This window comes from Nyctibius grandis, chromosome 4 (assembly GCF_013368605.1).
Source record: "Nyctibius grandis isolate bNycGra1 chromosome 4, bNycGra1.pri, whole genome shotgun sequence".
Classification (NCBI taxonomy): domain Eukaryota; kingdom Metazoa; phylum Chordata; class Aves; order Nyctibiiformes; family Nyctibiidae; genus Nyctibius; species Nyctibius grandis.
In genome coordinates this window covers 30,227,596-30,252,650 of record NC_090661.1, presented here as the reverse complement: position 1 = coordinate 30,252,650, position 25,055 = coordinate 30,227,596, and the positions used below count along the sequence as shown (strand labels likewise).

General features: G+C 41.6%; 1 protein-coding gene and 1 pseudogene across 1 annotated transcript in view; both read left to right on the top strand.

Annotated features, from left to right (window-relative positions):
* Positions 1-12,351, top strand: part of LOC137662116 (cytosolic phospholipase A2 epsilon-like) — a 37,803-nt pseudogene extending 25,452 nt beyond the window's left edge.
* A 3,627-nt stretch (positions 12,352-15,978) lies between these two features.
* The window catches only part of EHD4 (EH domain containing 4), a 36,477-nt gene continuing 27,400 nt past the window's right edge, over positions 15,979-25,055 (top strand). The window contains exons 1-2 of the mRNA XM_068398437.1: positions 15,979-16,272; positions 23,622-23,798. Of these exons, the coding sequence (XP_068254538.1) occupies positions 16,037-16,272; positions 23,622-23,798 (413 nt within the window). The 5' untranslated portion in view covers positions 15,979-16,036. The remainder of the gene's footprint in view (positions 16,273-23,621; positions 23,799-25,055) is intronic.

Genomic DNA, 25,055 nt, shown 5'->3' with positions numbered 1-25,055 from the left:
ATAAGCAAAGTCTACATAGGAATTTTCTGTATATGATGTCAATAAGTGATCTGAAGAGTTGTATCATCCTTACTATCAAGAAAGGACTTTTTCTGTGTGGTTTTTTCTCATTTCCTTCAGTGGGTATTTGCCAGCTTTTGGAATTAATTCAGTCCTGATTAAACATGTGGATGGTACCACACACACGTGCTTTTCATGCAAATCAAGGCATGATAACTTCACAAATCTCTGCTCCAGAATTCACATTTTTCCTTGTGTTTCTTTTCTTGTGTTTCTTTTCTTTTCTTTTCTTTTCTTTTCTTTTCTTTTCTTTTCTTTTCTGTTCTTTTCTTTTAGGACCATGTCAAACTTGTATGAAGATCCTGACTGGTCTCAAAAGGATCTTAAGGAAACACTCCATGACGCCCGAAAGCATGTGCTCAAAAATAAGTTCTTCACTTGTTTTGCCCCCGATCGTCTGAAATACTATTTGAAAGAGTTGTGCCAGAGGGAACAGGAAGGACATCAGATATGTTTCACAGATCTATGGGGACTCATCATTGAAACCATGTTCCATGAAAAGGTACAATAGCAGCACCCTGCTCTTCATATTTGCATGTTTAGTGAATACAGAGGTGAGGGCAGACAGTAAATCAAAAAATGGTTGAGATTGGAAGGGACCTCTGGAGGTCATCTTGTCCAATAGCCCTGCTCAATCAGAGTCACCTAGAGCTGGCTGCCCTGAACCATGGGCTTTTGAATATCTCCACAGGTGAAGACTCCACAACTTCTCTGGGCAACATATGCCAGTGTCTGACCACCCTTACAGAAAAGGAGGTTTTTGCTTGTTTGTTTGTTTGTTTGTTTTTCAGAGAGATGCCTAAAGCACGTGCCTTGGCAGTATCATTCTTTGTGTTTGTTGGCTGTATTATGCAGAACTTAACATCACACCTGCTACAGAAAGGGTGGGAATAAAGAGAAATAACGGGAAACTTATAGTATGAACAACTTTAAAATTAATTCACACATAAATATCTAAATGAAAATCCTGCTGTTCTTTTAAAAGAGCTGCACAGTGTGACAAGGCAAGGAAAAATTACAAACACAAACCCAAAGACAATATCTCTCAGTTGTTAATGGGATTACGTCACCCCATAAACATTTCCACCAAAGGCAATGTTCAGGGTCTATTTTAGTATTCATGAATATTTCCTTCCCTGTAGGCCATTTATATTTAAGAAGGAAAAAACATTCCCCCTGTAATACAAATTACTCCACACACATCCACATTTCTACTGCCTGAGCAATCACAGTGTGAGACACTCCCTGCCGGTGGCTCATCAGAGAGCTGTGAGTGTCCCTGCAGTGCCACAGCCCTGTCCCCTGGACCAGCACCACCTGAGAGAAGGCCAGTGGCACAGCCAACCCTCCAAGGACTGCTCCAGCAAGGAGGAGCACCTGCAGCTCTCCTTCGAGGAGGATCTGAACTCAGCACCCTCTCAAACTTTGGCACAGCTCTCAAACCATCCCACCCTTTCCACACTGCCTGACTGCAAAATGCTCAGCGGGAGAAGCAGTAAGGGTCAAGGCTCACTGAATATTAACTCTGTCTGAGGCTTGGCTCTGTCACAGGTCTGAGGAAAAGACGATTTGCAGGGCAGTCAGGGCAGGGTTTACCCTTTCTGAATAAAATATTTCATGTCAAGCGTTCTTTTCAAATATTTTCAGACATTTTCCTGAAATAAATAATGTGAACAACAATATTTTCTTCCTACCATTGAAATATCAGATTTTTTTCAGCATATGAACTTAACTTAGGACTATTTGTGTGCTGAAGTGCTGAGGCTGGGGAGGGTCAGGCTATAGGGATGATAGCACCTCTCTGAACTAAACTGGTGGGAAACATCCTAGTTGGAGTCCGGTACACACTGCATTGTCAGCGCCCAGGCTTAGGTGAAGTGGAAGGATCTTTGTGTCATCTAACTGTCCTCAGCTATTGTCCTTCTTCAAAACAGGAGGACTCCCATAAGCTCACAGATCAGCAGCAGGCACTAAATCAGGGTCAGAATCCCCTGCCCATCTACCTCTCTCTCAATGTGAAGGATAAAATCAGCGACCAGGATTTTAGAGGTAATAATACTCCAGAATTGCATTTAACACTTAATCCCAATAGGGATCAGTTTAGGACTAGGAAAAGAAATCAATTCAATGCACAAATCCTCTAAAGGGCCAATGCACCTAAGAGTAGAATTTTAACAGCTAAATTTTTGAATGTCTTGGTATATTCAGTTGTATTCAGGATCAAAAGCAGGATGATGGATGACATTATCACAAAATTACCTCCTAAATTACCTCAGAAATCTGAAGTTTGTAGAGAAATTTAGATGTAAGATGACAATTAACTCTTCATGTTCAACACTGAAATGTACAGTGAATAAATGTCTGTTTGCAAAGTGTGTTAGTTAGAAATAAGTCTGCCTTGACCTGGCCAATATCATATGTTTTATTGAACTACTTTTTGCCTCTGCTGCTGTAATCAGTCTGTCTTGTGCTTTTTCTTTCAGAATGGGTGGAATTTACCCCTTACGAGGTAGGATTCCCAAAATATGGTGCCTTCATTCGTGCAGAAGATTTCGGTAGTGAGTTCTTCATGGGTCGCCTGATGAAGAAAATCCCAGAATCTAGAATCTGCTTTTTGGAAGGTGATCTGTTGCTCCATGGCATTGTAATGTAGTATAATACAATCCACTCCTGCACAAACCCCTTTTCTGAAATGAAGCAGTTAGCATATTTTTTATCTGCCAGGAGCAGCATATGGTAAAATATTAGGACTGATAACATCTCACTATATGCAGGATTTTTTATTTTCTCTGCAATTTTATTCAGCTGAACAGATTTATTTCATTTCATATGTGGTTATTCTTACTGACATGAGGCCTTTGCAATACTTACGTCTTTGTCAGCAACAAAAGTTGTGTAATGTTGCCACTAAGTTAAATCATCAGTCTCTTCTGCAACGTGAGTCTCTGAAATACAGCCTTGTATCTATAATGATCCTGCCACAGCTATCCCTGATTAATCCTCCAGGATAACACTTCCATTTCAGAGTGCCAATAGGTCATAATATTTACCTTTTTTCCCTCTCGCATAAGAACAGCAAAAGCAGTAAGGAAATCTTAGTTTTCCTGTACGAAAGCAATCTCTTGACTCATTGTTCTTCCTACTTCCACTGATTGCATAAAGGAAGTTTCAAGGTGTTTTTGAGAAGTTAAGACTACTTGTCTGTGTGGAGATTTCACTACAGCTAGTGGTGAGGTGTAAGGAAGTGGTCAGAATCTCCACGTCCCTGGCTGCAATGTCAAACAAGGTACCCATGTCTCACCTTCTGTGGTCAGAAATGCCAGCAGGTCACCAAACCCCTTACTACACCTCCCACCTTGGCACTTTCTTCTTCCCTTCTGTAGAGCAATGCTGAGACATCTGTGTCCCTGTTCCTTGCCAATGACCCAGAGTCATCTCATTCAGGCAGTGTTACTTACTTCAGTGACACAGTTATTTGAAAGGTTTTCAGCAAATTCCTTTGCACCCCAGCCCCCGAACAGAGCAGGGACTGACTACCTAGGTCCTGCAGCTCTTTCCTGCATGTCAAAGCCCAACCCTCTGCCTGCATGCTGGCACTGCTGAGTCAGGCGACTGCCAGGGTGCTCAGGTGCAGCCTCTTCTGTCCATCACTCAATTCCTCCCCAGAGCATCAGGTTTAGTTCTGCAGTTTGAAGGGTTCAGGAAGGCACACCCAGCACACCCGTTGCACACCTGGCACATCTAATCGTACCAGGTAACCCTGTCTTCTCACCCTGAAAGATGATTGCAGATAGGTGGCAGTCAGGACTGCCGTAAAGTTTGCAACATTTATTACTAGAGGAACCTGAAAATGTAACCCAGATATGCCTTAAACCCTCAAAAATCAGGAGACAAATCAAAAGACTCATACATTTACACTTTCTGTTTTCAGAACTTTTAAGTCAGCTTCCTCATTCTAAGGGGTATTAGTGTATGAATCTTGAATGTTTTGTGGTTGACGCTTCTGCCTGATAACTACATACCTGTAACAGGATTATGCTAGAAATAAATAGAACCTTTAGGATTACAAATGCTGAGAACTTGGGGAATAAGAAATGTTGAGGACAGTTGGAAAATATTAAGATGTACTTGACAAAATGTTATTTGCCACATAACAAAAATGAATGTCTTAGCAGCTGTACTGCAAATACTACCAGCCCTCTTCATTATCCCAATAAATCAGATTCTTTGAATACATTATGTATTCATATACCAATTCATAAAGACATTCCCTTTTATTTGTGCACTAAGATAAAGTAATGAATGAAGTTTGCTGGCGAAGGAAGAGGGTACTGAAGGTCATTGTGAATGAAAATGCTTCCAGGCCTTTACCAGTTTACTTTCTGTCAAATATATCCTATGCCACAGGGATCTGGAGCAGTGTATTTTCCTTGAATCTTATGGATGCTTGGTATATATCTGTTCATTCAGAAGACTTCTGGCACAAATGGACCCGAGACAAAATTACTGACATAGGTGGGTTATTCTTATGCCATTATGTTATTTTATTGTCTCCTTTCTTTCTTTCTTTTACCCTCTGTGCTGCTATTCTCTCACTGAATTTTTCAAAGAAAATTTTCAAAGAAATTTTCAATTTTTGGAATTTCCTCTTCAGGGCTTTCTGTAATTCACATGGAAACAAGGAGGAAATTCATGCCATGTACTGCAGAATGGCAATCATTTCATCTGTGTGAGAAAAGAATTCACAGGATCTGTCATGGGAAAAAAAAAAAAAAAAAGAGAGAGAATGGCCCTCATATGAGCCATTTTCAGAGCACAAGGGTAAAATTGGAGAAAAATATCCCTGTAAACTAGGAGAGGCTGGAGGCCTCCCCTAGCGATCCATAGTCTTCCAGTTCCTCTCTTGGAAGTTGGAGTATGGCATGAGGCTTCACAAAAACAAGAGCAATCACCAACCCTGCCTCTCTGGAGTCCACAAAGCACAGATACAAACTTTAGTACTATCGCAAGTCATTCCAAACTGGTCTTAAGGAAAAGATTTGCAAAACATGCTATCAAATTAAGAAAGATCTGCAGGGTGGGATTTCAAGGAGAAACACACAAGACAGGCATACTACAGAGCAAAAAGATGAGAAGGAAGAGAAAGGTAGCAAAAATGGTGATATATTTTATCTTCTTGCACTGTAGGGGGTAGTTTCTGGTTGTTAAAAAAAGGAGCTTGCATTTGCTAGTAAGGAACTTTAATTATGTTTGTGTGGCCGACAGATTGTGATTGTGTGGCTTTTCTATGTGTGTGGCTGAGAGCTAAACTGTAACATGGAGTAGCAAAGGAAGACAGGACAAGTGCAGGATATTGTAGTGGATAAAATCATAGGAAAGCAAAAGAAGTTATAGTAGATGAGATGGATTAATTTTCAGTACAAATAAGGCCTTTGCCACTGTGAGCTGAGAAGAAGAAATGGATTTTTTCAAAGTATAGCTGAAAATCTGTGAGATTTGTGAGGATCCTGGAAACAAAAAGAGAAAGAAGTCCAAGTTTTGCCAAACATGTTAAAACAAATCATGATTGCACAGATTAACCTTAATGAGACCACATACAAGAACTCTTATTCTTTCTTCTGCAGATGATGAAACCCTATTCCCTGCAAGACCAAATGAGCTGGATACTCGAGTGGTTTGTCCCACTGACAGCTTTTCAGACATTTTCCGAGATGTTGCCATGTTACGTCCAGCAGCTTCAGAAATCCATAATTTCCTGAAGGGCCTCCAGATGAATGACAACTACCTGGAGAGTGAGTTTTACAAATGGAAAGGTATGGTAATTGCACCCTGAGTTTAGTTAGATTTTAAACCATCCTCATGAAAAAGAAACAATGCTTAAAAGATAATCAAGCCAATTGCCTTTTTGTTCTGTTCCCGTCCTCTGATAATACTTGAAATTGTTTGTTTCCAAAAGCTGAAACTAGCTAGTAGGAGAGGCTTCAAAATAAGTTCTTAAAAATTTTATGAAGCCTGGCAACTGATAGATGAGAAGTCAACCTGATTAGTCAACCAGCATATGTCTGCTGATGTGCCAGCCAGCCAGCCCCCACGCGTGTGGCATGGCACTGGTGTCATCATGTACTGTCTCTTGCTTGGCCTGTACTCAAGGGATGTGTGAGGGAGCCTTGTTTCATGCTACCATTATAGTTATAAGTAAGATGTAACCTTTCTAATAGTATTGCCTGTTACACAGCTTGGAAATTAGTGCTCAGTCTGGTATCAGGTCTTCCATGTTGCACAAGGGGTTATGCCTGCCTCGGTTGCGCACCTCAGTAGCTGTGTGCCAGTTCTCGTAGCGTGCAAAGCACCAAACATCTTTGATCTTTAGTATGTTAAGACAATGAGGTGCTATTTTAATTTTTTCCATATTAAAAAAAAAATCGACCCAATCAGAGTCACACACAAAACCAGGGGATGGAATTAATTCTATTCCCCTGAGCCCCAAGTTAATCCCTCTTAATTAGAGGAAAGCCAAAGAAATCGCAGAGTAAATGGTGAAAAAAGGAAGCCAGATGAGGAACCGAGAAATGACTGAACTGCAGCTATCAGCTATATAGGTAGGTTTAAGACCCAAGAAAAGCTGAGTTCTCTTTTTCTTAACAATTTACTTTCCTCAGCACATTGTATTGAGCACCACCCCTGAAAAAAAATTGCTTCTTTTTTCTAGACTGTGAGCTTGACTCTCAGCCCAACCACCTGACAGCAGCAACAGACTACCTCATCCTGATTGATACGGCATTTGCCTTTGCTACGAGTTATCCACCCCTTATGAGGCCAGAAAGGAAAGTGGATGTCATTTTACATTTCAACTACAGTTCAGGTTCCCAGACAGCGGTGAGCCTCATCCATTCTTCTCAGTTTCATCACCGAGTTCTCAGAATGGCTGATCCTCTACTCATAGGAACTTTTTCCCCCAGTATCTGGGAAGTGTAAATAAGCTAACAGTTTACCAGGATCACATATCTTTATTGAACAGTACAGGTGTTATCAGTAAGTAAGCATTTAGTGAACTGGACCTGCCCATTTTTACATGTAAATGTGTTTTAGATGATTTCAAGGCAGTCAGATGTTGAATGAATGAAGCGAAATGTATTTAAAAATTGTCTAAGACTTCTCAATCCAATCATACATATTTTTATGCACGGGAAAATGTACATTCTGGACAATACAATCATAACAATAGAAGGGTTTGATGCAGAAGGCCAGATATGCAAATAAATGCAAGCACAGTTTGTATTTAGGAACTTCAAACACATTTGAAATAAAAAGCCCTCTAAAGGCAACATTTTAATACCCAAATGTGGGATGTAGGTTTTCAGACAGGCATGTGGACGCAGATCCATCCCATTTAACTCTGGCCTTTCAGATCTTGGCTCCATATACAGTCTACAACATCTAAGACGGGTACAATGCCATAATCTGTCAGAACTTGGCCCTTACCTCACAAACACTCCCAGTGAAATTGGGTTTTGGTCAAATTTAGTCCAAGTGCTTCCCAGATGTTCTGATGTTTTCTTTTCTTTTGTTTTCCTATTGTGGCAACCAGCCCCTGAAAGAAGCCTCTAAATACTTTGCAAAACAGGGAATTCCTTTCCCTACAAAGGTGCCAGATGATCAGGAAACTCCACATCTGAAGGAATGCTACATTGCTGGTGACAAGGAGAGCCCAGAAACGCCTATTGTGATATTTTTCCCCCTAGTAAATGACACCTTCAGGGACTACAAAGCACCTGGTAAGCTTACAGCTATGCCTCACATTAACAGGGGCAGTGGCTGCCTTCTTTCTCTTTTTTACTGTGCAATATCTGTTCTTCAGATCATCCTGTAAACACAGAGTCAGACTCCCTTTGCTTAGATCTGAACCATATCAAGAAGCTTAAAACATGTAAATTTTCCTGGACAGTAGAGCAGCAGCTGGGATCAGCCTTTGGCACATATGCCCCTCTTCAGATTGTTTTGGGGCTTTTCATAGGTAGCTTGTAGAGTTTACGGGTGAAAAGTGTATTCTGTTTATCTGCAATGGCAGAAGTTAGCAGGGTTATTTGCTCTCATACTTGTCATCCTTTCTTGTTAGAGAATGCTCTGGGGAGTCGAAGGATTTCATTGTTTAAAATCATTTCCAGGCTTACAGTTAAGCAGGTAACCTTGAAAACAAAAGTGTGAACTAGCAAAGTGATGAAAGTATAACACTGAGCCATGCTGACAGCTTCTGTTCACTTCAGTGAGTCCTACTTTGAAATTCAAGAAGTTTTGATAGCAACATTGCTGGTCACTTCAAAACAGATGGTTTTTAAGTCCTGGTACCATATCCCAAGACTCCATAGTACCTCTGTTGGTGCCAAAAGTCTCAGTTACTCCTTCTGCAGATGATAAAATTCCTAACTCATACTATGAGAACACTTATTTTTTAATCACTCCAAAGCCCCACAGTATATTGAAAAATAAAAGTTCTGGGCTTGTATATGGTACATTAAATTTAATAACAAAACAAATGCTGAAACTACTGTCCCAACTGTATTAATTCTTCTCTTTTTTTTTTTTTAAAGCAAGTCATAAAAAATCATACAGTACTTTTGCTTTGTAGATATTCTGGATTGAGTTCATTGCACATTTGAGGTATGCAGCTGAGGTTTTGAACAGGATTCAAATAGTCTGTGGGTATTTATGCAGGTACACACACCATTCTACTCCAGCTCTTAACACAGATCAGATAACTGAAAGGTTACTTTTTGTAGTTGCCCTTTGTAGAAAGAACTAGAGAAAGGAGAAAAAGAGAATGAATTAGAACAGGAACTGAGAATTAGCTTCTGTACTGCTCTGTGCGGGAGTTTGCCTCCCCTCTACCCCTAAATAATTTCCAGAACTGAGGGATGATATTCCTAACTCAGGAACATCAGATGATGCACAGATGCTACATGTCAACATAAATTATCAGGGAATCTAAAAAGGGGTGTTCTTAGGTATGTAGAAGCTGTATACGAAGACCTGTACAATATCTGTGTATTGAGGCAAGCCTGTGCTGCCCGATGGGTTCAGCTGGTAGCTGCAAGCTCAGACTAAACAGAAAAAGAGAGAATGGGTCCTTGTTGGGCCCCCACAGGTGAGGTCTCAGCTGAGCTGACATGGAAGGGCTCTGCCCATGCAGTTTTTTTGGGACGGCTGCCACCTCTCAGCTGAGAGCCAGCCTCCACGGTGGCAGGACCCATGCTGCAGAAAGGCCTGGAGGCTGGGGATGGATGTCTGTTAGTGACAGGCAAAGGTCAGCTTAATTCATAGCGCTTCTGCACCATGCCCTAGCCCAGATCAAGACTGTACAGCATCTGAAGTATTAGTTTAATTACATTAGTGGGCAGTTTTTCCATAGCTAGCTCATCCATCAGCTTGTTCAGCAAAGGGAATTTAGAGCCTGGGCAGTAAATGAGTAAAACTGACATATTCAAACTGGGCTACTCCTGCACTGGTTAGACTATTCCACAACTGGAGCAGAAAGGGGAAATCCTTTGTGTGAGGCAGCTTAGACTGCTTCACTTGAGCAGTACCAGTTGCTTATAACTCTTTCTGCAAAGCCAGGAGGAGTAAATCTATCAGACTTGGAGAGACCCTTCCAGGAAAATTAGAACCCCTTGATCAATGTTGCTAGATCAATGTTGTTAGAGAAGATGCCCCAAATGCATGTGGTCCTGTCAGTAAGAGAGATGCTGACTTTTCACAAAGCCTACTGCCCTGCTTTGGTACAGGTGGTGCAGGCATCTGTGATTGTGGAGCTGGATTTTTTTCTACGGTAACAACTTCCTGCCAATGTGATGGTCTCACTGGAGGCTGATGGAAAAATTCTCCTGTCTCTGATGCTCACTTATCTGTGATGAGGGGGGATCAAGCATTATACTTCCTGCTTGTGTTAACCTGTGTTACCTATCCCTGACAGGATTACCTACCATTAGTGCCCATTTTGGGGTTGTTACTGCTCTCTTTTCCTCATGCCAGCTGTTAGAAAATCGAGGGGTCTGTGGGAATGATGGGGAAGGAAAAAGCATGTGTGAGCCATCGCGTCAGGCACATAGACTAGCACACAGCAGCAGATTTCCACATCTTCAGGTCTCTGGCCCAGAGGTGGGAGCATCAGCTGTCCTTCAGCAGTCAAAGGCATATGCCTTCCTGGAACCCAGGAATCTGCAGAATGTAACCAAATTAACTGACCTTTTCCCTTCCAAGAACCCGTTTATTCTATGTACTCACAGGCAGATGTAAGTTCAGCCTGCCCATATGCTGTGTCGCATCAGTGCTGCGTCGAGCCAAAACTAACATGGCCAAGTGGGCTTCTTACACTCTGAGTGCAGGCAGAGAGTTCTCACTTTTGCTGAGTTCAGGAAGGGCAAGTTTGCCTACTGTGCATTGAGCATATCACTTAAACACACCCTGAGCTCAGAGGGTGAAAGTTGCATCTACTGAGTTTAGTGTACAGATCTATTTCCACCAACTCAGTACATGATGGTGTGTCCAAAACAGCATCTAAATCAAAAAACACTCATGGTGTCACTGTCTAGAGCAGATGGCCAGGTCCCAGCTGAGATCAGCTATTATTTTGAATCACAGGTGACTTATAAAGGTCCTAGAAAAACAAGTGAGGAGATGTGTTTTACATCTTCTGCATCCATGAATTTTCTGGGATTTGCAATTCCCTTGGGTATTTTTCTCCCTGTACCAGCAATCTACTGTGGAGGTCCTTATGAATATTTTCTCTGTGATAGTCTGCAAATAAATTTCTGCATTAGCTTTGGATCTGGTTTCCACTACCAAATTAATTAAAATAAATAAGTTAATTTAATTTGTCTTCAGATCATAAGATATGATGGATGTAATATTTCCAGAAATGATACTTGGGGGACTACCTGCCTAATTATTTAATTTTGCCTGGGTCTATGATGCATATGTTGATTATCCTTGGATGATGAAATGGGCATGAAAAGTTCTTTCAGTAACCCTGCCAAATCTTAGTGATTCAGGGAGTATCAGGTTCATTCTCACTGTTGAGGTTACATAAAGCCTGTAGTTTTTTATAGTAGTAGGAGCTCAAGGAAATTACAGTAAATATTTGTGTCATCTGCTTCCGGGATATGTCCAGATAATGGCTCTGTGAAGTCTTTCAGTTTAGATAATAGAATCTAGGTTTTTAGGTCTGTTTTCTGTATTTTTTGATAATTCTTCCCCGTAGGAACCAAAAGTTGATGTAGTAGATTGTGCTAGGGAAGGTGCTAGGTTGTGCTGGGTGAAAGAGTATCTGTCAGATTGCTGAGAAGGAAGGTATGCTTTTGGAAAGCTCGAATCACTGAAATACATGGATTTTCAGCAGCCTGTTTCTGAAGGCATGAAAGCATAGTAGTGAGGAAAATAAAATGATGTAGAGTTGAAGATGGAAGGCATAGAAAGTGGCAGTGGCTTCAGGCCCATCACCTGGAAAGAAACCATGCTGTCATTAGGTCCTTGCTGTAGTTGTCTGCTTTAGGAGAAGGGGAGGAAAGAGAAAAAGAGTAGCTGCCATTTACTTGCACCTTGGCTAGAAGTGTAGGGTGCTAAGATGGATGGGAGACAGTAGCAAGGTGGGGGCCGGGGCTGAGAGAGCATCAGCGCTGAGGGGGACTTGGGGACCATGTTGACAGCTCACCCCAGAGCTAGAGGAGAAGGCAGGGAGTCTCACCTCCTGTTCTCAAAAGAGCAGCTACTCTACTTGTTTTGGCATTTCCAAGAGTGCCCAGGATAACCCCTACTCCCCTCACCACCACCAGCTTCTCCACCCCCGCACTGTCAACCAAATATCCCAGCAATAAAAAGCCTGTGGAGGGAAAAATTTGGGTTGTGATCCACTGTGTGTGCATGCCTGAGAAACACCCAGACCCTAACCGCTTTTTGCTAAATAACCAAGTCATTCTTTATCCCTTAGGTGTGAAACGTAGTCCCTCAGAGATGGCAGAGGGTGATGTTGATGTTGCCAATACCCGTGGTCCATATTATATAAACAATCTGAGTTATTCAGAGGAAGATTTTGACAAACTAGTGAACCTAAGTTACTACAATGTCCAGAACAATAAAGATTTGATTCTTCAGGCCTTGCGTACCGCCGTGGAGCGGAAAAAGCAGCATAAGAAAGAGCAACCACTGCAAAAACCACCCAGTGGGAATGGTATGTGTGTGCCTGATCGAGAGAGAACCCAGCATTTGGCCAACTGCCCAGCACTAGGGAATATGAAATAAAATATCTATGAATCCTGTTAATAAAGAAAAAAAGGAATTTGATTAGGAAGTGAAGAAAAGCCAAAGAATGCTAAGAATAGCACTTAATCTTTGCGAATGCTAAAGCCTGTCTGTCAGTGAAGGGAATAAACACAAAAACCAGAGCTCTTCCTTAATGAATTAATGTGCTTCCCTCGTTGACAACCTCAGGAGCGTGGCTAGGTGAGGCTGTGCTTCGCTCGTGCTTGCAGAAGTGACCTTTCAGGCCAAGGCCGAGATGCGTGGACAAGGAAGCGTGAGGAAGTTTACACTGACTGTGTTTGTGCTCTACCTGTGCTATAAAGAGAGGATTGTCAGTCCAGAAATGCAGCAGAGAACAAAATCTGTTGTCTCTAAAACAAAACCAAGAAGTCCATTTGTGAACTAAGGAGTCTTTATGTGAATGTAAATAAATACTAAACCTTGTATAATAAACCACATTTTTGGAGTCAGAGTTACAGCAAATAAACATTTTTCACAGCAAATGCATTAAAGCTGTTTCTTTTAGGTGCTTCTTCCTCTACTAGCAAGACAATTAAAGACAACATGCAGACTTATTTCATAGCTGCTGAAAAATAATTGAAGAAGAAATTATGCCTGCTCCACACTGAGATGTGAACGGCCCCAGGATTCTGGGACCCCCTCAGTGTAGGATTACATTTAAGACCCATCTCTATAAGAACTGACTCATGATGGTTTATTTTATTAAGCTGGATTTAAATGTTATTGATATATACCAACAGTTTAAAGCTTTCAAGTTTTTTAGAATATTACATCTGAAAAGACACAAGTAACACAGACAAAGCAGATCTAAAATTGTATACCTAATATCACTCACCCAAATGCGATTTTTTTAACTTGCTGTGGAGTATTGCAACTGAAGTTAACAGAATACTAACATTCATGCTTTGGTCATCTCACTGACATGGCTCCTTTCAATCAAGTCATCTGTTTTCTCGACAGATGGAATAGCAGGTCTCTACTTACTGTTTTTCTAAATTAACTTTTATTCAATGCTATTGATTTATTTATTAGATGTCTTGCATCTACAAGCCCATGTTTCCTATAGGTTTCCCTGTTCCTCAGTTCTGCTGTAGTATCTTTTGTCAAGAGATCGTCTTATTGTGGGCCAAAAATGGAAGCCTTGCAAATCCCTTTACCCTCAAGGTCAAGGGTCTCCTCCTAGGTGGTGCACAGAAACATAATCCTTCTGTTGACCACTTATGTCAGTGAACATTTACCTGTGGTGCATACTATAGCTGCCCATACAGCTCCTGTATGGGCTATATGCCCAGGGTTTACCTCCCATGGAAACAAGAGAGCAAAGACAGCAGTCGTGCTGATGCATGCTGGATCTCATTGCAATATAGGACAGGATGCAGCCAGAGGGCACAGCCAGACCTGGGAATTTGGAAGCACTTCCAGGTTCCCGTACACAGTTAGAGCTTTATTGTCTGAAGGGCAAAAATTATCCCAGTGACAGCAGGAAGCATCTAGGCAGGAAGTCTGAAGACAAGCAGAATGAGGTGTCTGAGTGCAAACACTTCCCTGCCCTTCCTGCAGCTTTACAGCAGACACGAAGGGGTCACGGAGAACAATGAACACTTTACCCCATTTCAAAAAGCATACAGTGGAACAGAAACAATTATTCAGTATCTCTGAGTTCTCTCTGTTCAACAAGAATACAGAGGAAAATGTCAGGGCTGATCAAAGAGGTGGAACAGCTTCCATGCAAGGGGCGAATAGATAAGGAATCTGCAACCTAGAAAAAGGACAACAGGAGTGACAGGCAGAGAAGAGAGACCTATGAAATCTGGAGTGCCCCGTGGGAGATGAACAGGGAGTGACTGTGCACCTCTCTTCTAACACAAGACCTGGACAGGATCAGACAAAACTAGCAAGCAGCAGATTCAAAGTTAACAAAATAAGGTAGTTCTGCACACAACATGTAATTAAGTTACAGACCTCTTTGACCCTGGATGTTGTTGTTGATAAAAGTTTATGAGTTAAAAAAAAAATGATTAGTGTATTCACTGGAAATTTTTTTAAGGACTAAAAAATACAAAGGCTTCACATCTGCCTCAGTCCTGCACTGAATCATCAGTTCCCAGAGGCTAGGAGGACAGTCTGAGACAACATTGTATGTGCTCTCTGTGATGTTCTCCAGTCACTAAATATTGGATGCATCAAAGACAAGTGGGAAGGCAGTCTCACCCCAGACTGCAGTGCTTAGGTTTTCCACAGGTCAGATATTTTTGCAGATAACAAATGATCAGGAGTAGTCAGATGTGGTGATACAAGACTCAATTAAAAGAAATCACTGAAGTAACATGGAGAAGATGTAAGTAATTGCAAGGATAACTTCATTACTTATAGATTAACCTATGGGGAAAAGTCATGAAAATGCAAGGAATGCAAAACCAAACTATAAAAACGGGATTTAAAAAAATGAGGAAGCCAGTCAGCAAGACCCTAGATGAAATGGCATAAAATCTTTAGACTCAGCATGGAAATTGCAACAAAAGAGTTGCAACACACACGCACGGCTCTAAATAAAATGTGAAGCAAGGAACCAAGAAAAGGCAGAGTGGTTAAATGCTCAGGATGAAGTATTATTAAAACCTAACATCTGTTCTTTGAGGAACAGCATGGGGAGGAGGGAGATGGAAATGGCACATCTAAACCTGCTGGAGTATATATAGAAGAGGTAGTATTCAAGATGGAAATTAGGAGGAAGAAAGGTTACATAGCTAAAAATGTGAATCGGCAGATGTGCTGGACCAGAAAAAATGGATTTAAATTATAAGGATGTTGCAAAGGAGCCAAGGCTGTTAAGTGTCCAACACAAAAGATACACTTCTAACATAATGTTTACACACAGATTCAACAAAAAATCCCCCTCCTCCTTTTTTTTTTAAAAAAACTGGGAGCCCAAGCTTTTGTTTTCTAAGCAGTGAGTAAGCACAGACAAACTTTAACGTCAGAGGAAGAAAATATTCATGTTACTGATTTCTTCAATATTTTAGTGAATATGGTATGTATTCCATTAAAATCTCTTGTAAAGTCAATGGAAAAGGTGATCCTCCCACGTGGCTTAACACAGTATCAAAACCTAAGGTTAACACTAATGGCCATATTTGCTACACACATCCCACAGCAAAATTTCAATGTTATAATAAGAATTTTCACTGTGTTTAAAATAGTTGCCTAATGTCGTAGCTATCCCACACGGCACTTAGTCACACACTTCTTTGGCATCCAAAGACAGCAACCATCATCAGAAAAACATGAAAAGCATTTAGGCGATTCTATGTTCAGATCTGAGTTCTCAAAGCATTTCCGGATTTTACTTCAAGGGGCTGAAATTTTCGCGTGGAAGAGCAGCAGGTACAATTAACCTCCAGAGGCGCATTTCTGGCAAAGAAAAAAAAAATCCTCTGGTTCTTAAAAAATAACAACATCCCTCCACAACAACCCCCAATGAACCCACCAGCCTCTACGGCCGTGAGCACACGGCAGGGGGCGGCGCGCAGGCCAGCCCCGCCGCTCAGCCGGGCGCGGGCAGCGCTACTGGCGCCGCCCCCGCGCCGGGGCCGGGGCCGGGCCTGTCCGCCCGCCCGGCGGCGGCTGTGTGCGCGGGGAGCGGCAGGGCGCTGGCGGCGGCGCGATGTTCAGCTGGCTGGGGAAGCAGGGCGGCGGGCGGGAGCGCAGCGGCGGCACCGACGTGGTGCAGACGGTGACCGGGGGGCTGCGGGACCTCTACCTCCGCAAGCTGCTGCCGCTGGAGGAGCACTACCGCTTCCATGACTTCCACTCGCCCGCCCTGGAGGAGGCCGACTTCGAGAACAAGCCCATGGTGCTGCTGGTGGGGCAGTACAGCACCGGCAAGACCACCTTCATCCGGTAGGCGACCCCCGCTGCTGCCCGGTTCCTTCTCCCAAGGCGGCCGCCGCGCCTGGCCCCCCTCGGGGACTGCCGGCCGGCGCCCTGCCCGCCTCGCCCCCGCCGCCTGCTCGGTAATCCCGCCTCACCTCCTGCCCCGGGCGTTTGTGCTGTGCGGTAAATACCTCCTACGCGCTAGCAGCGCGCCCCGCGGCCAGCTCTCCCGTGCGGGGCTGGGGGGCAGCGGCCGCCCCGCCTGGCCGCCCGCCGCGGCGTGCCGAGCCGCGGAGCGCCTGTCTCGGTGCAGGGCGGCTAATGCTCCACAGCGGGGCTGGCAGGGCCCGCGGTAGCGGTGACAGCCCGGTGGCCGATGTACGCGTCCCTCCCGAGGCGTGGGGCTTAGCCGGGTGCCTGCCGTGCTGTGCCGAGGATGGGTGCCGCTCCCGGGTCTGTTACGTGCTCGGTAACTCTCCTGCCAACTTCCTGTTTAAGATTATTATCTCGATTTCGTGTTCTGCTGAGAAAGTGTAATGTCGCAGTCTACTTCCTCTTAACTTTTTTTAAATCTCTAAATTATTTCAAAGGAAAAATAGGCACTTGGCGTTAAAACGGCATGGCTGCATCGGCCATCACAGACCACTTAACCTCATCTCCTCCCCCTTCTTTCCCAAAAGTAGTTAAATGCATAAGATTGGATGTGAAGATAAAAGAGAAACGCGACAACAGTTTGGGGCAAAAAAACCACATGGTATCTGGAAAGTCTCCCCCAGCTCTTTTGGTCAATTGCATTGAACAAGCAGTATCCCTAATAAGGTAGTTTGCTGTTGTAGTATCTTCTGTCTTTCCTGCCTGCCTTATTGCAAAGTTGGTTAGTGACTGATTTTAGGAAGCTGAAGTGTGCCTCGGGTATTAGGAGCTTGTGAATATTTTGCATATATGTGAATGTGTTTGCTTCTCGTATGCCCCTTATAAATCAGTTTAAGGTTATACAAAACCGCGTAAAAGACACCGAGAGGTCACTTGCATCAAATTTTGACCTACTTCTTATATCTGAAGTTCATTATAGTACTTCTGTGAATTTTACAAATGTTTCTCTTTCGGTTCCAAAGGTTACTGGCAGCCCTGCCATATCACTGTTTTCTTTTTACAGTGCGAATGACCTACCTCCCTTCTTCTCCATTGACGAGCCCAATGTTTACCTTTACTTACCTGAGAGCTTTTCAGATGTTTACAGAACTAATCATGTTTCTTTTCTGGTTTTACAGCTAGCTAATTGGAAGCTTAATGTTGAACTTGGTTCTTTACCGATTATTACTGAATTCCTGCAAACACTTAAAGTGGGTGATGTGGGTTTTCCTAACATTTCTTTAGGCATGCTGATTCATTTTCTTCTTTAAAAGTACAGTTGCTTTGCTAATCTGTATATATTTCCAGATAAGTGTTCTCACGTGGCTTATGGACAGGGGATGGTGAGAGCATGGGTAATATGGAGACAGAACAGTCCCAAATATGTATGTACCAGAACCTGTTCTGCCTTTCAGCTGAGTTGCTGTGTCATTTGTAATTCATAGGAAACTTTTTTCCCCTCTTGTAAGAGTTTGGCTTGGATGAGAACACACGGTCTTGATTTAGAGATGTTCAACTTTTATATCCTTTATAGTTGCCCATATTTGACTGGAGTGCAAGTCACTATTGCGCTTAGAAACATTGCTATTCCTTGCAGTGCCTTAGATGTATTTTTTGGTACTGTTGCTTTGTGAGTAACTTATTATCACCTTAACCATAAAATACTGAGCAATAGGGTTGACTGATGCTAATGTACAGTCTGAATGAGAAAAGAAGTATCATTTATTACAGCTATTTCCAGCTTTTTTTAGCATTGCTCACTGCCGGGTAAAGATGCCCAGACGAATTTGACAGAGATAAAGTTTTCAAAGATGTTTTCTCATGCGTGTTGTTAAAATATCTGACTCAATGGAGGAAGTGACTCTACTGTGATGTGCCCTTCTGTTCACCCACTTACCCCTTTCTTCTGTCCCCTTTTTAGGTTGATTGCAGAGGGGTTTAATCCCTTACTAGGTATTGGAGAAGATAGGAATTGACTGTTGAGCCCCAGTCAGTAATAGAACAGCTGTTACTGCTTCTAAAGGACCTTAGTCTGACCTCACCATGATGAACATTCATTACATCAGTGTTCGCTATAGAATAGATAATAATTGGCTGAAACAGCAAAATGCTCCATTCAAGATGGGCAGCAACTTAGACAATAGTGTCACAGTGACTGTTACTCAAAATCCAATTTAGAGGAGAAAAGGAAAAGCAAAAAAGAAAAGTGCTTGTATGCTGAAGGCAAGACTTAACAATATTTTCCCATGTCTTCTTGTAGTGTCCAGGTCAACCACAAATAATTTTCCCCTCTGGTAGGCTGAATTTACCATGGAACAATGTCATACACTCTCAAAATTGTTATAATTCCATGTTTATTGTAGATAGTTTTTCTTAGAGTTAAGTTGGACTATAGCTTTTTTCCTGCCAGCCTTTTAAAAAGCAAACATTATTTTACATCTTAATTAAAACTGATTTTTGTTCCACATTTCTTCATTTCATAGTCAGGAGGGCATACTGGATCTACTTAAGTGTTTACTATTAGGTTTATGTGTGAACATAATTCTGTTTAGCTGACAAATATTCATTTGGGATTTACTTTGATTTAGACATTATTGTGAGAACTTCATATTTTCATACCTCTGACACATCCATATCCACCCAGTTCCTTCCACTAAGTCTTCCTGGAAAACTGATCTAGCAATGACTGAGTGTCCCTGGGGAGTAAGATATGCAAACAAACGCTTCCAGGTTTCTAACAGCTCTTCTGTTTTTTTACTTGATGCTGTTTATCCTCTTTGCACTTGGAACAATGCAGTGAAACTGGCCAGTTTCGCTGTCTAAGGTGTAGCGTGATGATACTGTTTTATTCAAGTATCTGACAATGCTGACAACTCAAATACATTCAGGCCCAAATGTTAATACTTGTCTGATTGTTTTTAGTGATGTGGTAGGATGGGCGAGAGCCAAACGCTCATCTTGCATGTGAGCTGCTTGGCCTTGCCCCTTCTGTGATTCTGTTTCTCCTGTCTGCTTTAGAGAAAGAAGTGGGGGAAAGAGGGACAGGAGAGGAGAAATGTAGTGTGTGGAAAAGAGAAAGGAGCTGGTCAGTGTGATTTTGTAGTTGCTGACATTTTTCTTTCCTTCTAACAATGAATTAAACTTCTAGTGTAATGATATTTAACTTAATAACTTTTCTATTTTAAAAGTGTAAGAGACAGACTTTTTAAAAATAACTTATCAGGATGAGGAAAAAGAGAAGTAAATTCCTCAGCTTGCCAGGCTGCGCTTTTACTTTGCTCAGATGTATTACTCAGAGGTTAAAATAGTAAACTTCCTTCTATTTAACTCAGCCAGAGCTGGTTTTGTGAAAGCACCCTTTTGTATGCATAATATCTGGAGTCTGTAGGTAGCGTGCAATTGCTTGTATGGCAAGAATAGGCTGCATCTGTTTCTTCTGGAGGGGAAAAGGTCCCTCTTAATGTCTTTGGGTGAAAGCTGGAACTTCTTTGTTACTAGCTCTACATGAAAGTTTTATTTGAGTTATTTGGAGCAGAATTATTACACTAAAGCAAACATCTGCTAGTTTTGTTGTGTTTAAAAAGAAGTGTGGAGGATTTGGTGCTGTATGTAGTATGGAGGTGAACAGCCTTATGAGACGCTTGAGTTTGTGTCCCCACATGTCACATGACATCCCCGCCCAATGCTGCTCTGTCCAGCTCACCTGTGTTCGTGTGTTAGTATGGCTTAGTGAAAGCATTTAGACTTCCGATGATTATCAGTACCCGAAACTAATCTTTGCTATCTCTGGAACTTTGTAAACCAGTTTCCCATAGTCTGGCTGTAGATCTTGCAAAGGAACATAGATGAATGTTTATTGGCAAAGCAGAAAGGTTATGGCCCAGGTGAAAACAAAAGAAGAGTCAACAGGATGTCTGTTGTTTGATCTAAAGTGTCTCTGGGATGTTTGCTATTTTTAAGCATTCTTCTTGTGAACCTTTTTGAACTCCCTCTGCTGAAAATTCCCGAGAAGGGCATGCAGTGCCGATGCTAAAAATCCAGGTATTTTCCTGTGTTAATATAGCATACTGTGGAAAAATGTTTGCAGCTCTTCAGTTTACAGAAGACTGCTCATCCCTTTTGTGTGGCTAAATGAAACTGATATTTGCATGCTGAGAGGAAGTGTGATATAACTTGTACAGCCAGTGCTCAAGAACTAGGGTTTATTTTAGTCTTTACTGATTCTTGGTGTGCAACTGTGAGCCAGTCTTAATGGAAAATACCTGCCTTGCAAAGTGTTTCCTCTGTCTGTTGAATAGCCGTACCAGGCTCAGCACTGTCACTCTTGAGTGGGACTTGGTATTTAGAAGGAGATCTTACCTTACTGGATTTTATCACTATAAAAGTCTGGTTTTTAAAACAGGATCTGTGACATTAACTTGGAAGTATCATTGCAGTTCAGTAGCACTTTGTTCTTGTTTAGTCATTTCAATAGGCACCTAATCTGAATTTGCATTGTTTGAGTTCTGAGCTGAAAATACAGATATTGGAAATCCTGACAGGTGCTCCATTGTGCCAGCTCTCTGTAAATTCTGCAAGGTGTGCAGCAACTTCATGAGCAGGCCATGGGATTATTTTTTTTAGTCACCTAAAAGACCACCACCACTGAATGTCCATAACCATGCCTGGCAGGTTCATGAGCTTATGATGGATAGAAATTATCCTGTTACCCTGGAGGTGTCTTATCCTGCATTCAGATCCCATCATATAGTTTTCTGTGACCTGGAATCTGGGACTTCTCTCATGTGTACTTGATTCTGTACAATGTTCTTTACTGCTGCTCTGGGAGCTTCTTGTTGTATGTGTTGCCACCTTATGAATTGCTGCCTCTGTCAGCAGAAGTCTGGGGATGACAATTCATATCAAGAGAAGAACTTAGTTATGAGTCTTATAGAGGTCCTTTCTCTTTTAAAAGAAGGACAATGATGAAAAGCAAAATTGAGAGACTTTGAAGCAGAACATTTTATCGTGGCAAGTTAACAATCTTATTTTAGAAGATAAAAGTCTAATTGATCTTTCAGAATCAAAGCTGTGGGTAAGTAAGTCCAGTCTGGAAAATTGTAGTGGCTCTTGTGAGTTAGCCTCTGCATCCTGTTCTAGAGGGCCTTAGTCTGCAAAGGTGTGAGGAGGCAGGAACACACTTTTGTGTTTCAGGTGTTTAGCTGTTTGCTACCACACTTGAAGGTCCTGGGTTTCCATGCGTAAAGGGTTCAACTGTGAGCTATCAAAGGAGTTTTGTCTTCATTTTGTTTCATGATCTGTTTCATAAGATGAGGGATCTGCTGCATTGTATGCTCCTGCCTGTGCAGAGGGGTTTGAGTGTTGGGTTTTTTTTGCTTTTGGAGAGGGGTTAGTTTTATCTCCCTGTTCCTGTGCATTAGGTACAGCTTGTTCTAGAAGTAGAACAAATTGACTTTGGCATGTTCTGGCATGACGGTTCTTCTGTTCCTCCTTTCCCACAGTTTTTAGCATTGGCTTTTTTTTTTTATTATTATTATTTGTTTGGAAGCAGAAAGCTGCAGGAAATCTCATGTAAATAACTATTCTATGCTTTAAGCCTCCCACATCATAGGTTGAGCTGATAGGAGCCAGTTTTCTAAGGCTAGTGGAAAAAGATCTTTGGAATGTATAGTATATATTTAGTTCCTTAAATTCAGCTTCTGTGCACTGTTCTGTAAAGTCTGTGAATGTTTGGGTATTGAATTTAAAGATAATCAGATATTGTTCAGCAAGTACAGATACTTTGTAGAATGTTTTTTGCAGCAAAAGCAGCCTGCAAGTCCTCTCAAATCAATATTTGTTTATGAAATGATAGCAGAACAGGCATAGTGCTGTTGGATTAAGGGCCAGAACGAACCTGTTATTCAAAGACCAATGTTAATATAGGTGTGCTCAAACCTAACTAGTGCTGTCATTGGATGTAGGACCATCATCTGTGGTAGAAGAAGAATTCTTGTTTAAATCCAGCTTTGATTATGTAAAGAGTTAAATTGTAGTTGGCTAAAATTGTGGGGGTTTTTTAAGAACTCCAGGGTGACACAGAACCCATGGAATTAATAAGTACAAGGTGACTTGAGTTGATTGGAGAATTTTAATGCTCTTATAATGTCACATTACAGCATACTTGAAAACAATTTGGTCTTAGTCTCGAGGTGAACACTTTCAAGATGGTGCTGTTGTGAATGAGGACAATAGCACTCATGCTTTAAAGTTAAGCAGGGTTGTCTGCTTCTGTTTTTGACAAGTGGCAGATGCCATAGTGTAGGCTGGAGGAACGTTTTAAGCTGGAGGCTTGCTTGATGGGCTTGGGACTTCTCTTGCTTCTCACTTGCCATCCAGGAAGGGATGCAGACAGGCTTTTTCTGTAAATACATGCTCCGGTTCCATTAAGTTTTAGCATTTAAATACGCACATCCTTCGTTTGAGACCTTGTCTGGAAAGTCAAGACTTGGTGTGTCAGACTTGGTCCACTGAGTTTGTGCTTTCTGCATCTCTGAGTGGACTACTCAAAGTGAGGTGCAAGATGGTTTCTGTTGGTACAGCACTGCCTGACTTGATGCCTCTCAGAAGTATGTTACCGTTAGGCCTCGAGTTCTGCAGGTCTGACTTAGTTAACAATTACTTTTTGATATGCAGGTCAAAAGAAAAAAAAAAATCTTTTCCTCGCTCCCAAACAGATGTAACTATGTTGTCTCATAACTGTGTTATCTCTGCCTCTGGTCAGCTGAGTTAAAGTTAGTAAAATCAAACTGAGTTCATCAAAGGGTTAGGTCTGTCAGCAAACTGGTGCTGCTCATGTGCTGTTTCAAACTGCTCCCTTTTAGTACCAGCAGCACTAGGATAGGCTTGAAAACACACACAAAAGCAGCAATGTCTTGTAGTGTAACCTACAGCACTGGGATCATTGGTAGAAGCATCCACTTGAATGGTTCAGGTGCTGCAGTTGAGGGAATACTTTCCACCCTGTTTTTGTCAAAGGATTTACTTTATCCTATTACCTAGTTTTGAAAAACTGGAATTCAGTTCTTTTTCTTTTTTTTTTTTTTCACCCCTAGTTAATAGAAATAATGAAATGAAGGAAAAATGTAATTTTATTATTCTAGAGTGTGTATATCCTCAGAAATTTTCAAGTGAATTATAGGTGTTTGCTTTTGCCATAGTTCCCAGCCATTCATTCTCTTACTTTATGTATTCTCCATCTCTAGATACCTGCTCGAACAAGACTTTCCAGGCATGCGGATTGGTCCGGAGCCTACCACGGATTCTTTTATTGCTGTGATGTATGGAGATTCAGAAGGAAGCATTCCTGGAAATGCCCTAGTTGTTGATCCTAAGAAGCCATTCCGTAAACTCAGCCGCTTTGGAAATGCTTTCCTGAACAGGTGAGATCTGTTGCTTGCTGTCTTTTGATTTTTATGTTTAAATTTCTACTTGATATGATCTTCAAGCATCAATGTTTTCTGTTAAGTTTTTTTCTGCTGTATTTGTTTTGAACAGCATGGAATAAATATTCAAATACAAGCAGGAGCGGTGGCAGTTCAAGTGAATTAAAAAAAAAAAAGCAGTACTAGGTAGGGTAGCACTAGCATAGATATACTCAGTTATGTGAACAGAAAATCATTATTAAAACCAGTTCACAGAAAATTGCTGAAATGCTCCACCAGCTGACTTGTTTGTAAGGCAGTATGCCAAGCTAGAACTCAGGATCAGTTTGGGCACAAATTCTGTTCAGTAAAACTGGTAGATTAGTACTATTATTTAAAACCCCCACAAAAAAAGGAAAAAATATTTATGCTGTCTTGTTCCTTTCCACTGGTCTCACCAGAGGTCTTGGTATAGCTCTTTAAAATTGTGAATTGCTGGGGTATGTAAGAAGGCCTACAAGAATGGAGAATATTTGAATGTGCCTTCTGGATAAATACGTATTCAAGCTGTTAAGCATTTAATTTTGACTAGCTGGTCTTCAAGGAGTCCCATAGGCCAGGATGATAGCATTAGCTTCTGGATGGCTGCTGTGTATTTGCAAAAAAGGGAAGTGCCGTTCAGGGGCTGTGAACGTTGCCGTAGGTAACTTAAGTAGCAGGCTAAATACTTCCAATTAAAAGTTATTAATAACTTTGTTCACGTTGTGTGAGCAACCGTCTTGTTTTCTTCCTGTATTTGATGGTAGGTTGACATGGAGGCCTGGCTTTGCAAGCCAATTAATCTAAATTGGTTCTCTTTTAACAATAAACTTTCCTGTAAACTTTCCTGTTTGGCCGATAAACACTGGCATATGTGTTAAAAGTTTGTCATGTATGGTCTTATCTCTTACTGTGCCTATTCACAGAAGAAAGTTTATAGCTGCTTATAGTTAGCTTGGCTATCTCTTTGCTGAGAGATCAGAATGTGTGCTGTGGGAAGCTGCAGTCAAGTCCCGTTTTAAATAATAATTTTGTGGCCCAAGACCCCTTTCTGTAAGATCATTGGCTAAATCCTGTCCTCCAGGTCACTATTCTGTTTCTTTCTTTCCCCACCATTGTGCCCTCTATGAAAAGTTAATATTATTATACCATAAATGGTATTTTGCACAATATTCAAATATTTACACAGAACATGTAATAATGCTATGTGTTTGTTCGGATGAATGGTGTACATAT